The sequence below is a fragment of the Tamandua tetradactyla genome, chromosome 15 (genome assembly GCF_023851605.1).
Source record: "Tamandua tetradactyla isolate mTamTet1 chromosome 15, mTamTet1.pri, whole genome shotgun sequence".
Lineage (NCBI taxonomy): Eukaryota > Metazoa > Chordata > Mammalia > Pilosa > Myrmecophagidae > Tamandua > Tamandua tetradactyla.
In genome coordinates, this window is record NC_135341.1 from 80,163,368 (window position 1) to 80,177,556 (window position 14,189).

At 42.0% G+C, this 14,189-nt stretch overlaps 1 protein-coding gene across 2 annotated transcripts in view; it reads left to right on the plus strand.

The window, feature by feature from the left end:
- The first annotated feature begins 473 nt into the window (after positions 1–473).
- PCCB (propionyl-CoA carboxylase subunit beta) overlaps positions 474–14,189 on the plus strand; it is a 97,904-nt gene continuing 84,188 nt past the window's right edge. Inside the window, exons 1-5 of one of the 2 annotated variants that reach the window (XM_077130210.1) lie at positions 474–714; positions 4,596–4,715; positions 5,853–5,921; positions 9,840–9,896; positions 13,004–13,117. In XM_077130210.1, the coding sequence (XP_076986325.1) occupies positions 514–714; positions 4,596–4,715; positions 5,853–5,921; positions 9,840–9,896; positions 13,004–13,117 (561 nt within the window). In that variant the 5' untranslated portion in view covers positions 474–513. Of the gene's footprint in view, positions 715–815; positions 1,089–4,595; positions 4,716–5,852; positions 5,922–9,839; positions 9,897–13,003; positions 13,118–14,189 lie in introns of those variants that run through there. The other variant, XM_077130211.1, reaches the window with a different exon arrangement.

Sequence of the window (14,189 nt, forward strand, 5' to 3'; positions counted from 1 at the left end):
TGCAGTCCGATAATGTGCATTTTCAACTCTCAGGTGATGCTGAAACTGCTTGGATCCACCCTGAGTACCATTCGCTAGAGGTTAAGGGATCTGTGTATATCTATTCACTTCCAAGAGTTACTGGGAGGGTTGAATAAGCTAATGCCCGGTAAGCGCTTAAAATAACGCTTGTCACACTGTTTAGTCAATGTTGATTAACTCTTTATTATCTACCCATTTTTTTCTGTTAAAGTTAGGGAGACAAAATTAGGGTTCTAGGTGACCAGTGAACAGTAAGGAGTAAACACTTCGTCTGTGCAGTCGGGATGGGTACACCACCGGAGGGCCAGTCCTATGCTTTTTCTCTCGGTGAGTCTCGAACTTAAGATAAACGACCCATCAAAAACGATCGGCACTCAAGCCCACAGAGCTTCCTACGTCCAGCGAATACGGCGCAGGCGCAGAACCCCCCTCCACCATTGATGCACATGCGCACTCAGGCCCTCCGGTTGGGGGCGCGGCAGAGTAGCAAAAATGGCGGCGGCAATACGGCTGTCGGCGTTCGGAACAAAGTTCGGTGTGGTAGTGAGCGCTCTCGGAAACCTGATAGCGCGGGGCACCGCAATCCGCGGCCTTTGTAGCCAGCCCGTCTCGGTTGACGAGCGCATCGAAAAGAAGCGCGACCGTGCGCTGCTGGGAGGGGGCCAGCACCGAATCGACGCGCAGCATAAGCGGGTAAGTCCCGGCGCTCCCGGCCTATCACAGCTGCTGGCGCCCGGGCGTCCCAGCCAATCGGCGCGGCGCCGGGAGTGGGCGGGGCGAAATGCTTCACCCGGGGCTGACAGGCTGCGGCCGCGCTGTGGAGATTCGTCGGACTCCGCGTACTCTTTGCCGTTTTAGTCGCGCCTGGCTGGCCTCCAGCAGGTTTACCACTTACAGTTGTAAGCCCTTGGGCAAGTTAATCTATAGGAGTCATTTTTTTTTTTTTTTTCTGAAACGGGTAGTAACAATACTTTTCTCACAGCCTCATTGTTGGAGTAGAGATAGTAAAACAATGAACACTCTTTTAAAAGCTGCTCATTCTTCATGTTCCCCACGGAATAGTGGCGGTAGGTTCATCACTATACAAGCAGGAATATCGAGGCACGTGGTAGGAGAAGTCACTTGGGCAGACTCTCGCATTTATCTGGGGTTGGGTGCGTGTGTGTGCGGAAGGAACTTTTGAAATTTCTGTCCCCAGAATGCCAGCCTAGCCCCTTTAGGGTCCCACAGTGCATTTACCTGCCCGTTAAGGAAGGGTGTGAGTGGGCTACTCTGGATGTTTGGGCAGCTGAAGTATTGCCACCCATGGCCCGAGTTCTGTGTCGAAAATGGAGCCCGGCTTTTGTACGACAGTGGAGCCTTCACATATAGGTTAGGTGGGCCATTTAGCTGCTACAGAAACTCAGGTTGGGACAGGTGACCTGGAGCTTGAAAACAGGTTTGCCTGGTACTTCCCTGACACGTGGGTGAGTCTGAACCAATGTGCTGGCTGAGTTCATCAACAGGAGGTTGCAGAAGTGAGACTCTTAGAGGTGAAGGGCACACAGACACAACTCACTAGCACGTTGGGGGTGCTGGGGGTGGTGACTGGGACGTAGGGCTGGGGTTTTTAACAAGATTTGAGCCAGTCCTTTTTTTTTTTTTTTTTTTAAGTCTAAGTTGACTGTTGATTCAGATGTTGTAAATTCCCATTCCACAAGGGCTAAAGGTGACAGTTCCTCTTTGACCCTTGGGAGTGAGATGCAAATTTGGTGGTTGGTTGATGGCACTATCCCTTCCTGCCCTTGGGTGGCTCTGTCAGGAGTAGAGAGAAAGATTAGATCTGCATCTGGAAAGGCCTGTCAGTGCTCCTGTGCACTCTTTCTTTTTTGGAGCCCATTACTCAGTTCTTCCAGGAACATTGCCTTACCCCTGTTCAGGCTGGTAGTACTGGGAATTGAAGATTCTGTGACCGTCAACCTTCAGAAGCTGCTTTTTTTTGCGAAGCAAAAAAAAAGCTAACTTAGACAGCCAGGAGGCAGATTTAAGTACTGCTTGGAGGACATTGAATTTTTTGATTCTGTGGAGAGTTGTTGATTTCACAGGAAAAGGTGGCTTGGGCTGTATTAACAGCTGACTTGCAGAGTTATCAAGTAATTCTTTAGTGTAATTTAAGTAGGTGCAGATTTATTGGCCCCCAGAAAAATAATTCTGGAGATAAAAGACTAGCAAGGGTGTGAGACCAAAGGAAGAGATGTTTATTTGGTGCAAAATTTATATTTTGGGTAGCACATTACAGAATTTAGCTTGTATGTCCAGTTCAATTGAATACCATATGTACATGGAGTCTTGAACAGGGCGTGAGATCTTGTTGGTTTCTACAGGTTAGTGTGATACCCCAATATATCCTAGAGTAATTTGGGCAGTGAATAAAACAGTATTTGCAAAGTCTCCGTGGAGGACTGGGGAGAAAGGAGGAAATATTCAACTTTTCCATGTGGGGAATTCCTGATATTCTTGCAAGCAGTGAAGACAACCAAATCAATAGGCTGATCCCTCATTCTTGAGGTTTGCCCCTATGAAACTTATTCCTGCAAGGGAGAAGCTAAGCCTACTTATAATTATGCCTAAGAATCATCCACAGAGAACCTCTTTTGTTGCTCAGATGTGGCCTCTCTGTCTAAGGGCAGTGAGTCTACATGGCAGGTAGACTCACTGCCCTCCTTGCTACACCCAGGGGTATAAATCTCCCTGGTAACGTGGGACAGAAATTCCAAGATGAGCCAGGAGCTGGCATCATGGGATTGAGAAAACCGTCTTCATCAAAAATGGGAAGAGAGAAATGAGACAAAGTTTCAGTGGCTGAGAGATTTCAAACAGTTGAGAGGTTATCCCAAAGTTATTCTTATGCATTATATGGATATCCCTTTTTAGTTATGGTGTATTGGAGTGGCTGGAGAAGAATACCTGTTGATCTGTGTTCTAGTAGCCTTGATTCTTGAAGATGATTGTATAATGCTATAGCTTTTATAATGTGACTGTGTGATTGTGAAAACCTTGTGTCTTGATGCTCCTTTTATCCAGGGTATGGACAGATGATTAAAAAATAAGAATTTAAAAACAAATAAATAATGGGGGAGTAGAGGGATAAAGGGTAAAAAATTAAAAAAACTAGTGAGAGACATTTCATTTAAAAAATGAAAGTTTATGGTCATTTTTGGTAACATAAACACTTTTTATACTATGGAAATACTGTATAAACATTCCTGTATTTTTAAAATGGCATGAGTAATGTTCATTTTATAAAAGTGAGAAAATAGAGGTAAAAAAATCTAAATGTTCATAATCCTACTGCCTGGAGATAATCATGATCATGGTTAACATTTGGGGTTATATACCCTTCCAGACAATTTCTTCTATTTATTATATTTTCTACTCCAAGGAATGTTATATAATTATTGAAATTACATATCTATAGAGATTTTTTAATGTGTAAAAAAGTGCCAATATTTAATCATTACCCTACCCTCAGAAATTTAGGTTGTGTCCAATTTTCCAATTACGCTACTGAATGGACGTCTTTGTGAATAAAGCCCTCCTCACTCCCTTTAGAAAATTTTGGACAATTTCCTTTGAATAGATTCCCAGAAGTAGAACTACTGGGTCAAAGTGTATGAGTATTTAAAAACTAATATATGCTCCTAAAATGCTTTCCCGAAAAGTTGTTCTACAGCAGTATGTGGGATCCCTTGTTTTGCCCTTATAAAAACAACCTCGCTGGTTATGGCTACTTTCTTGAGGGAAAAGAAAAAGCCAATTTGAGGTGATTTGTGGGTGGGGACCTTGGGCTGGGGGCTTTTAGCTGAGACTGAGCACTGGAGGTGCCTGGTAGGTTGAGGGCCCCAACTTCATTTCCTCCAAGAAGATATTTTTGCCCCTCTTGAGTGGGCGCTTTAGCACTGTCTCGTTCCTTCTACCTAGCAGTCCCTTCTGTGGGGTTGTCTTTGTATCATTTGTCACCAAGCAGGGCCCTCGAGGATGGGTGGGAGGAGGAGGAGAAGGCGAAACTCATGAAAGAAGCAGGAGGAGAACCAGAAAGTAAAGTGTCCTGAGATTGGGGCCAGAGCTGGGAGATGGAGGGAGGGCCTGAATCCTGGTGGGGTGTGCATCTGTGGGCTTTCCTAGAAGCCTGTGGATGTAGGCTGGTACCTCAGACCTTTCACCATGCCTGCTTTAGTTTTCTACCTCCTGTTTCTCCACTCATCTTTTTCTTGCTCTTTAGGTCTCCAGGAAGTATTTGTGTAACTAGTTATCTTGTTCTAAGGTCAGGCTCTCCTTACCTCTCCTCTGTCTTTTTCCCCCTCTTACTTCCATATTTGCCTTTCAAATTGCCTGGCTCTTGGAGCACCCTGCCTACCCTGAGTTCTCTACCTCCTGACGTCTACTGGTATTGTCTGCCCTGAGTTGGAGGATGGAGACTTTTCTTATTGGGGTACAGAGGCAAAACTCTGTTCTCCTGGCCCTTGAGCACCATTTACTTTGCTTACTAACTTGGTCTATGATGACATCACTGAGTAGTCTCTGTTGCATTTTAGGGAAAGCTAACAGCCAGAGAGCGGATCAGTCTCTTGCTGGACCCTGGAAGCTTTGTTGAGACTGACATGTTTGTGGAACACAGATGTGCAGATTTTGGAATGGCTGCTGATAAGAATAAGGTATCAGTCCATAAAGATTGTGTGAGTCTCCTAGTTGCACTTTTCAGCTGTGGCTCTGCCTGTCTACCTACCCTTTAGAGTAATGAGTCTATGAGGCTTTTCTGTGAAGTCCTTCTGGGACTCCATATACATGTTTAAAAATTGTCATGCCTGGTGTTCTGGAATTGAAGAGCCTCCGGAGAAGCACCACTGGGTCTCCAGTTCCCCACCCACCTCTGTGTGTTGATGAAGTAATGTGGGTCGGCTGTTCTTATTCTATCCTTTGTGACTGGTCCAGTCCCAGGGCTCTGGTGGTAGGTTCAAGAGTTCTCGCTAGTACAGAAAGACAGACTTGTAAAGGAGAGTGAATGTGTCTTTCAGTTGTATTGTGGTCTGTCCAGATTCCAGATGCTGGGGACTTCTAAAGGCTTGCCCTTTTGATGTACTCCAAGTTTATGCCTTGGAAGTTTTTTTTTTTCCAAAGAGAGAGAGCTTATTACCAGGTACATAGTAGGAAAGCAGATAGCCTAATGGCCCCAAATCTGTTTCCCTGAAATGCCTTGGAGTTTTTTGAGGTCAGAGGGACACCAACACTTCTTCCTTCAGTTGAGTGGTCTCCATAGGTACACAGAATTGTTTGGACTCACTTTGGTCCAGTTCTCTTCAGATCCTCATATGTTCTCTTTGTAAATAAGGATTTGTAAACTTGGCACCAAAATGGCGGGCTCCATTTGAGCCATTGTGGCCCACATGGTGATTGTCAGGATTCTATGCAAAATGATGGGTTTGGTTTTTTTTGGGGGGGGGGGGGCGGTTTCAGGGGTGTGTGACTTTGTAGAAATTGCCGTATTTTTTAATGTGTCCTTCTCCTTCCCAGGAGCATTTGGTCATGGTGTCCCTTAGGGGCTTCTTGATGATTCTGCTTTCTGGAAGGACTGTGAGGCCCAGGCTACAGTGCCCTTTACCCCACCAATGGAGCAGTAGCCCCAGGCTTGCTGTTGCAGAGCTGGGGAGGGAGTTGTTTCATGCTCAGTTCATGTCAAATTTTAAGGCATTTGGATGGATTTTGTTTGTTATTTTTCACTTGGGCATAATTGTTAAGTTCATTAAAAGAAGTATTTTGGTTTTTAACATTTATTCTTGCATTTTTTTTGCTAGTTTCCTGGAGACAGTGTGGTCACTGGACGAGGCCGAATCAATGGAAGATTGGTTTATGTCTTCAGCCAGGTATTTCATAACTCGAATAGGCTGAGCTTTCCTGGAGGGTAGTGTTAGGAGCAAAGTATGTGAGAAGAAAGTCTTGAGTAATGAAAACTTGCCTGTAGTTTGGGGCAGATGAGAGATTTACTTTCTCTGTTTCTCAGTGTGTATCTCCAGAGATGTATCTTGTGTGTTTTTTTCTTAGGAAAGAAGAGTCTTTAGTCATGTTAGAGAGGATCACAGGACAGTAGGCCCAGAAAGCAGGAGTTTATTCCAAGTCCTCAAGGTCCCTTTTAGCAGGGTTGGGTGTATTCGTGGAGGGCATCCTGGGCCGTGTGTGTGGACCAGAGAGGCACAGGGGATGCAGCCTTGGCGGAGGGGACTTGCTTCTCAGAACCACTGGCCCCTGAGCTTTGGGCTTTCTGGAAAGTGTTCAAACACATTTTGTCAGGTTTCATCAAGCCTGATACAGTTTCTTCGAACTGGAAAGGTGGATAATATGGTGGCAGAATCGTGCCCCCAACCCACTCTAAGAAGTGCAAGTCCGAATCCCCAGAACCTATGACTGTGTTATGTTATGTGGCAAAGGGGAGTTAAGGTACTAGTCAGCTGACCTTCAGATAGGGAGATCTCAGGGTCATCTCAGGTGGGTCCAGTCCTCTAGATGGGGTGGAGGGAGGCAGAGGAGGTCAGTGATTCTCGGTGAGGAGTCTGCCTGCCGTGGCTGGCTTCGAAGGTGGCAGAAGTCGGCCCCAAGTCAGGGAAGGCAGATGGTCTCCAGAAGCTGGAAAAGGCAAGAACAAGGCTTCTTCTCAAGAGCCTCCAGGAAGAAAAGTAGCCCTTCCGACCTTAACTTTAGCCCAGGGAGAACTGCGAAGAATGCTGAACTACAGGACTGTAGGAATACGTTTGTGTTGTTTTAAGCCACTAATTTTGTGGTAATTCATTAGGGCGGCAATTGAAAACTGTTACAGAAAGTGTGTTGTATACTATTTTTTTTTCAGGTTTAAAGTATTTATTGAAATATAATATGCATACAGAAAAACAATGTATAAAAGATGTACAGTTCATGAATACTCACCAGTTCAGCACCACATTAGCAAACAGAACCTTACCAGTGCCCAGAACAAGCTACATCATTTGCAGGGCCCAGTGCAAAAGGAAACACCCAGTCATCTGTTCAAAGTTTATTGAGCATTTTAAGATAGTGACAGCGGAACGTTAAGCCAAGCACAGTCTTTCTCAGAGCAGGACCCTGGGTGACTGCAAGAAGCGGTGCTGCAATTCCCCAGAGGCCCCTCGTGCCCTCCTCCACTCCCTCCCTTCCACCCACCACCAAGGGTAACACTGTCCTGATTTCAAAGAGCAGAAAATAGTTGTACCCGTACTTTTTTGTCAGGCTTCTTTAGCTCAACACTGTATTTGTGAGGTTCAGTCATACTTCCGTGTGGAGTTGAAGATCATATGTTCTCATTGCTATATAGTTAAAAATAGTCTGTAATTCGTTTTTGATTTTGCCACTGAAGATTTGTTTAGGAGAATTAAAAAAAATTTCCAGTTGTCCTTTCAAGAAGAGGGAGAATTTGATAGACAGACACACAGACACAGACCCAGGGGAAAGATGGCCATGTAAAAACAGATGCAGAGTGTGGAGTGATGCATACACCAGCCATGGAGTGCCAAGCATTGCTGGTAACCACCAGAACCTACAGTACAGGCATGAAAAGATTCCTCCCTAGACTCTTCAGAGGGAGCACAGCCCTACCACACCTTCATTTCAGACTTCTAGCCTCCAGAGTTGTGAGAGAATACGTTTCTGCTGTTAAAAAAAAAAAAAATCCCAAAGACTAGGAACACTAGGCTGATTAAGGACTGACTTCTTAGTTCCAGAGGTGTTGCTGAAGCAGCCTCTCCTTCCTCTGAGTGAGTGGGTTTTTACTCGTGGAACATATAGTGTGGGTAAGAAACAAGCTTTATTCTCTTTTTCTGTTTTTCTGACTTTGTATATGATTTGGGGTTTGATATTTTTCCCTCCTGAGAGGTGGAAATATGTATATAATTCTAAATGTTTGGTTCTTTTTTTTAAATTAATTTTTAAATTTTTTAAAAAATACCAAAAAACACCAAACACAATCGTAATTTTTGATCATTCTGTTCTACATATATAATCATTAATTCACAATATCATCACATAGTTGCATATTCATCATCATGATAATTTCTTGGAATGTTTGCATCTATTCAGAAAAAGAAATAAAAAGAAAACAGAAAAAAATTCATACATACCATACCCCCCACCCCTCTCCCTCACTGATCACTGACATTTCACTCTAAATTTATTTTGTAAATGTTTAGTTCTTTCTACAAACCTAAAGTTATTTAGCTTGTCTAGGAACATAAATTGTGTTTTGGGTTTGATATTAAAGTAGGTATTTTGGTAGGTTTTAAATTTATTGCATTTAGAAAACATACTCACTTATTAATTGAATTAACATTTTGAAGTGTTTGTAAATTAAACTGTGTTATAAATGGAACTACCAAATGCTTAGCTTAGAAGCAATCACATCTCTTAGGTTGTTTTTTTTTTTAATTTGTGAGAACTAGGTGAAAACTCTTACAGAAGGAACATTAATAAGATATATAGAACAAAGAAAGTTACTGTGCTTTCTGGACAGGGTGTTCTTCTAACTGTGAAGCAGATACAAATATGCAGTGAATTGATACTTTTGAACTCATCTTTTGCCCATGGGTGTTGGGGGATGAGGGTATGTGGAGATGATGGAGTCAGAATCCTTGTCTGAAAGAAGCTGATCAACAGGAGTGGGTACAGTATAGATAGGGCAAGAGAGGTTCTGGGCAAGTGCCACGGGCTCAGAACTCCTGGAGTCCACATCCAAAGCTGAGGAAGGCTTTAGGGAAGATGGGGCCTTTGAAATAGGCCATAAAGGATACTGGGATTGGGGAGGGATGAGCCAGCATTTTTGTAGTCATCTCCCAAATGTCAGTATCTGAAAGTGATTTTTTCCTGGGGAGTTTTTTTTTTCCAGAGAAGTGTCTTCAGTCCCTTGCCTGATAACTTGGCTGTTGGTGTTTGGGGGGCAGGGACCAGCACTTGCTTGTCCTATGTGTGTTAGATCCCTGGTTTCAGCCTCACCTTTGCCTTCCTTTAGGGCTGGTGATTTTGAGTCCAGAGCCCTCTGGTTAAGTTTATTTAGGGACTGAGCATTACTTTTCCTCTCAAGGTGAAGGAAAGGCCCTATGGTACCTAACTGCTCCTGACACAGACTTTCCATTAATCTCTGTTTTCAGCCCCTCCTTCACCCCCACCTTCCATAGTTCCTGGGTTGTCCCCTCCTCCTAGTTACCTCCTGTGCAGGTGTCTGGTCTAGTATTAGTTCTTGTATTCTCAGTTCCTCTTAGATTTGGTAAGTCTCTCCTCTGCTGTTGTGTCTCTTCTTCCTTTTTTGTCTTTATAGTTTGATTCTGTTTTTAATTCACCTCTGTCTTTTTGAGGGAATTTTAGGAAGGAGATCATGCCCATAAGAAGGATCCATCAGAAGGTAATGGAACTCCACAAGTGGAGAAGCAATGAGGGCTCTGATTGACTTTTTTCTCCCTTGTCAAAACATAAAATATTTCCTAGACTAGAAGTGCTTCACTGATGGACATCTGTAGAATCCGATAGAAGGGTTAATTCTGCATGGAAGGCTTTCCTTTGCTCAAAGCTACAAAGGAATTTTGTAGAGCAAGGACTAGATAATGATATAGAACTCTCTTTATATTCACTATTCTGTTGAATAATTTATACATCAGATTTTTTTTTAAAGTCATTTCTGAAAATCCTTAAATTTTATCTATATATTTTCCATTTCCTCCTTCTACGGGGTCTTTATCTCTGGCATTCAGTCACTGTGTTTTACTTGTTGATTTGTGTTTTCTTTTTAGGATTTTACAGTTTTTGGAGGTAGTCTGTCTGGAGCACATGCCCAAAAGATCTGCAAAGTAAGTGTTTAATATAGAAAATAAACCTGGTACTTGGATCAGACTATAGAGTGCGTATTGCGTATCCTTGGGGTATAAGACTCTGAGCTGGGTACTTGGGGTGGGGCAGAAGTGTGTAAGATATGGTGCTGACCCAAATGTGCTCTCAGTCCAGGGCTGGGGTTCTTTTTATTTGTTTATTTATTTTTATTATTATTGTTATTTTTTTGGCTTTTGAAAGGGGGAATTTATTAAGTTGCAAGCCCACAGTTCTAAGGCCATGACGATGTCCTAATTAAAGCAAGGCTATAGAAATGTCCAATCTAAGGCGTCCATGGAAAGATACCTTGGTTCAAGAAGACAAATGAGTTTCAGGGTTTCTCTCTCAACTGGAAAGGCACATTGTGAATATGGTGGCGTCTGCTAGCTTTCTCTCCTGGCTTCTTGTTTCATGACGCTCCCCCAAGGGCATTTTCCTTCTTCATCTCCAAAGGTCTCTGTCTGCACAGGCTCTCGTGGATCTGTGGCTCTCTCCAAAATGGTTCACTCATAAAGGGCTCCAGGAGGTAACCCCACCTTGAATGGGTGGAGACACACCTCCATGGAAACCATCTAATCAAAATTACCACCCACAATTGGATGGGTCAGATCTCCATGGGAACCATCAAAAAGCTCCCAGCCAGCAATATTGAATGAGGATTAAAGGACAAGACTTTTCTGGGGTCCATCACAGATTGAAACCGGCACAGGCCCCAACCTAATAACCCATGCTCTTGACTTCAGTTCACTGAGTTTTCATATTATAGTTAGTCCATATGAGTGAAGCATGATATTTGTCTTTTTGTTCTTGACATTTCATTCAGTATTTGAATGAATGAGCTCTTAGGGCTCATTCATCTAGTTGCATGCCTCACATATTTATTTTTTTAAAAGCAGTTTAATTGAAATTTAGTCACATACCATACAATCCATCCAAAGTGTTCGAGGACTTTTTTTTTTTTTTTTTACATTTTTTTAAACTGTTTTATTCACACACCATATAATCCATTCTAAGTGTACAATTAGTGGTTCCTGGTGTGATCACCACCACAGTCTATATGAGAACATTCCCATTTCTTCTGAAAAGAAAGAAGAGGGAAAAAAAAACAACTCATATTCCTCCCTTATATCCCCCTATTATTGTCATTTACTTTTGGTGTAGTGCCTTTGTTACAGTTAATGAAAGAATATTGCAATGTTATTGTTAACTATAGTCCTTAGTTTGCATTAATTGTTTTTTTTTCCATATAGCATCCTTTTTAACACCTTGTAATAGTGACACACATTTGTTCTAGTCCAACTTTCTTGTTCAACAAATATAAGAGCTTTCTTATATTTGTACAATTAGCCACCATGATCATCTACTCTGGGTTTCACTAAGGTATACCTTCTCAGTTTTTATCCTCTAGCTCTCCTATTGTGACATATAAGCGCTGGATTCTTAAAATTGTTTGGACCATGGATCCCTTTGGTGGGCTGGTGAAGGCTGGTTCCTTATCGCCAAATAATATTTGTACAAGTACAAAATTACAAAGGATTAAAAACATGTTTTTAAAAAACCACATTTGTAATGCACTAATATTGGTACTTCTTTATTAATGTGTTAAATAAGAAGATTTAGCAATGATCTAGTAACTACTATAACAAAGTAGGGATGAGTGAAGTCATATTTCAGGATATCTGTAACAACTTTAATGTGTCATAAAAATATGTGTGACTTCTGTTAATGATAAAGTCACAAGTATTTCTACTACTGTGGTTTGTTGCCTATATTCATAACTGAGGGAAATGCCAAAGGTCAGGTAAAGTTAGTAATAATAAAGATATAAATGTTTTTCTATTTGAGTTCAGGGACCCCCGTGGAATCTATTCACAGATCCCTTGGGTGTCTGAGTACTCTAGATAAAGAACCCTTGGTCTAGATGGAGAGTCTTGGTGCTAAGATGTAAAGAGCAGAGCAAGGATTACATGGTGGTATTTTAAAAGCATTCCTAGGGAGTAGATGCTCTGGAGATCAGAATAAAAGTATAGATAATTTTTGGAGAATTTTGAAATTAAGGCTAGAGTTGACTGTCAGTAGCTGGGCAGGGCTTCCCTGTGTAATGGAGCCCTTGGATTCTAGACCTGGACCTGTCGTGCATTACTTCTGAGATCTTGGACAAATGACTTCACTTAAACCACCTTGATTTTTATTATTACTGTCTCTGCTGTGGTTAAGTAAAGTAATGAAAGTAAAAGTGCTTTGTAAACTGTCAAGAGCTGTAGAAATGTCGCTTATTATGCTGTCAGAGCTACTCACCTATGAGAAAAATTGTCACATTAGAAGTAGAAGCAGGCCTGAGCCTCACCTCAGGTTAAGAGATGGATCCACATCTGCTGTCAAACAGATGCTACCTTGCCATCCCATCTACTGTCAGTTCTTCCAGAGGAGTAACCAGGAGCACAGCTGGTTGCTAAAAAGTATTACAGGTGCTACTATTTGGGCCTCTGGTTCTAGGAATATTTGCTGTGAACAGTCTTACCTCTTACAGTCAGCAAGTACTCTGGCTTTTGGGTGTTTGGAGGCTTTAATTAGCCTTTTAGATATATGGTCCTCTGCCTTTTGTGAAGGAATTGAATCATGGGGAATGAAACCAGTGTTTCCAACTCCTGTTTTGAAAAAATGCACTAATTTTCCAGAAAACACTGTGGTGCTTTGTAAGTGGTTGTTTTATTTTATTGTGGTAACATAAATAGAATTTTCCATGTTAACCATTTTTAAGTGTACAATTCAGTGGCATTAATTACATGTATGATGTTGTACATTACTCCCATCCATTACCAGAACTTTTTCATCAGCCCAAACAAAAACTCTGTACCCATTAAGCAATAATTTCCCATTCTACCTCCCCCAGCAAGTTCTGTGAATTTGCCTATTCTGGATATTTCATTTAAGTGGAGTCAAATAATATTTGTCCCTTTGTGTATGTGTGTATGGCTTATCTCATTTAGAATGTTTTTAAGGTTCATCCATGTTGTAGCATGTATTGTAAATGCTTTTTTGGATAAGAGGAACAGTTGTCTCACAGAAGGTTTCTGTGCTGTCTCAGATTATGGACCAGGCCCTGACAGTGGGCGCTCCGGTGATTGGACTGAATGACTCTGGGGGAGCACGGATCCAGGAGGGGGTGGAGTCCTTGGCTGGCTACGCAGACATTTTTCTGGTGAGACCTGCTAAAGGAGAACAGGGATCCGAAAAGTACAGGGCTTTTCTCCAAGCTGTTTCCTGGTTAGAGCTTCCCCATCTTTCCTCCTTATTCTGTGCCTCATTGGGTTTGTTCTGGTTCCTCCCTGAGTCACCAGGGGTGGGAAGAGGATGGATGAAAAGCAGGAGAGAGAGTAGGTGGGGAGAATTCTTTTTTTTTTTTTTTTTGCTGGGGGACCACTCACAGGGAAAACAAAATTTGTCAAAGATTATTCATAAGGGAAAGCCTTTTGAAAATATTTTTCTTTATTTTTTCAAAAGCAAGAGGGAGAAGATATCAAAGGTTAAAATGAATTGATTTTCTAGAATTAGCAATTTTTAAAAAGTGTGGTTTTCTTTTAACTTTTTTGGTTAAAACACTATGGGGTCATTATACAAAGTTCAAGCAGTGGTACAGAGAACTCACCCAAATCCTACCACTCAGAAGCAAAATTTGGTGAAGAATATTTCAGATATTTCTCTGCTTATTTACAAGCTGAGATCATGAGATACAAAGAAATAAAAAGAAACACAAAGCGAAATACAACGAATGAATTATTGTGACATGAAGTGTACTGTGAGTGATATAGTAAGAGAGATTGGGGCGCAGGAGGGAGATATTGCCAGATGGAAACCAGTGAAAAGAGACAGAGTAGCATTTCCAGGTTGGGGAGGGAAGAGGGAGCGAAAGACACAGGCAGACATTGTTTCTCATTGGTACAGCTGCTGTTGTCATTCCCTGGCCTCTGGGCTCAAGGGCTTTCATCTCTGGCTACTACCCTCTGGGATTAATCAGAAAATTTCTGTTTACTTTGCTTAAGATACTCAGCTAGTTGCAGGAATACTTTTAACATTTTTTATTGTGAAATATAACATATGTACAGGTTAGTGTGATGTCCTGATACATCCTAGAGTAATTTGGGCAGAGAATAAAAACGTGTTTGTAAAATTCCCTTGGGGGATTGGAGAGAAAGGAGAAAATATTAAAGTTCCCCACCTGGGAAATTCCTGGGCTTGCAAGCATTGGGGATGGCCAATTTAATAGGCCAAGC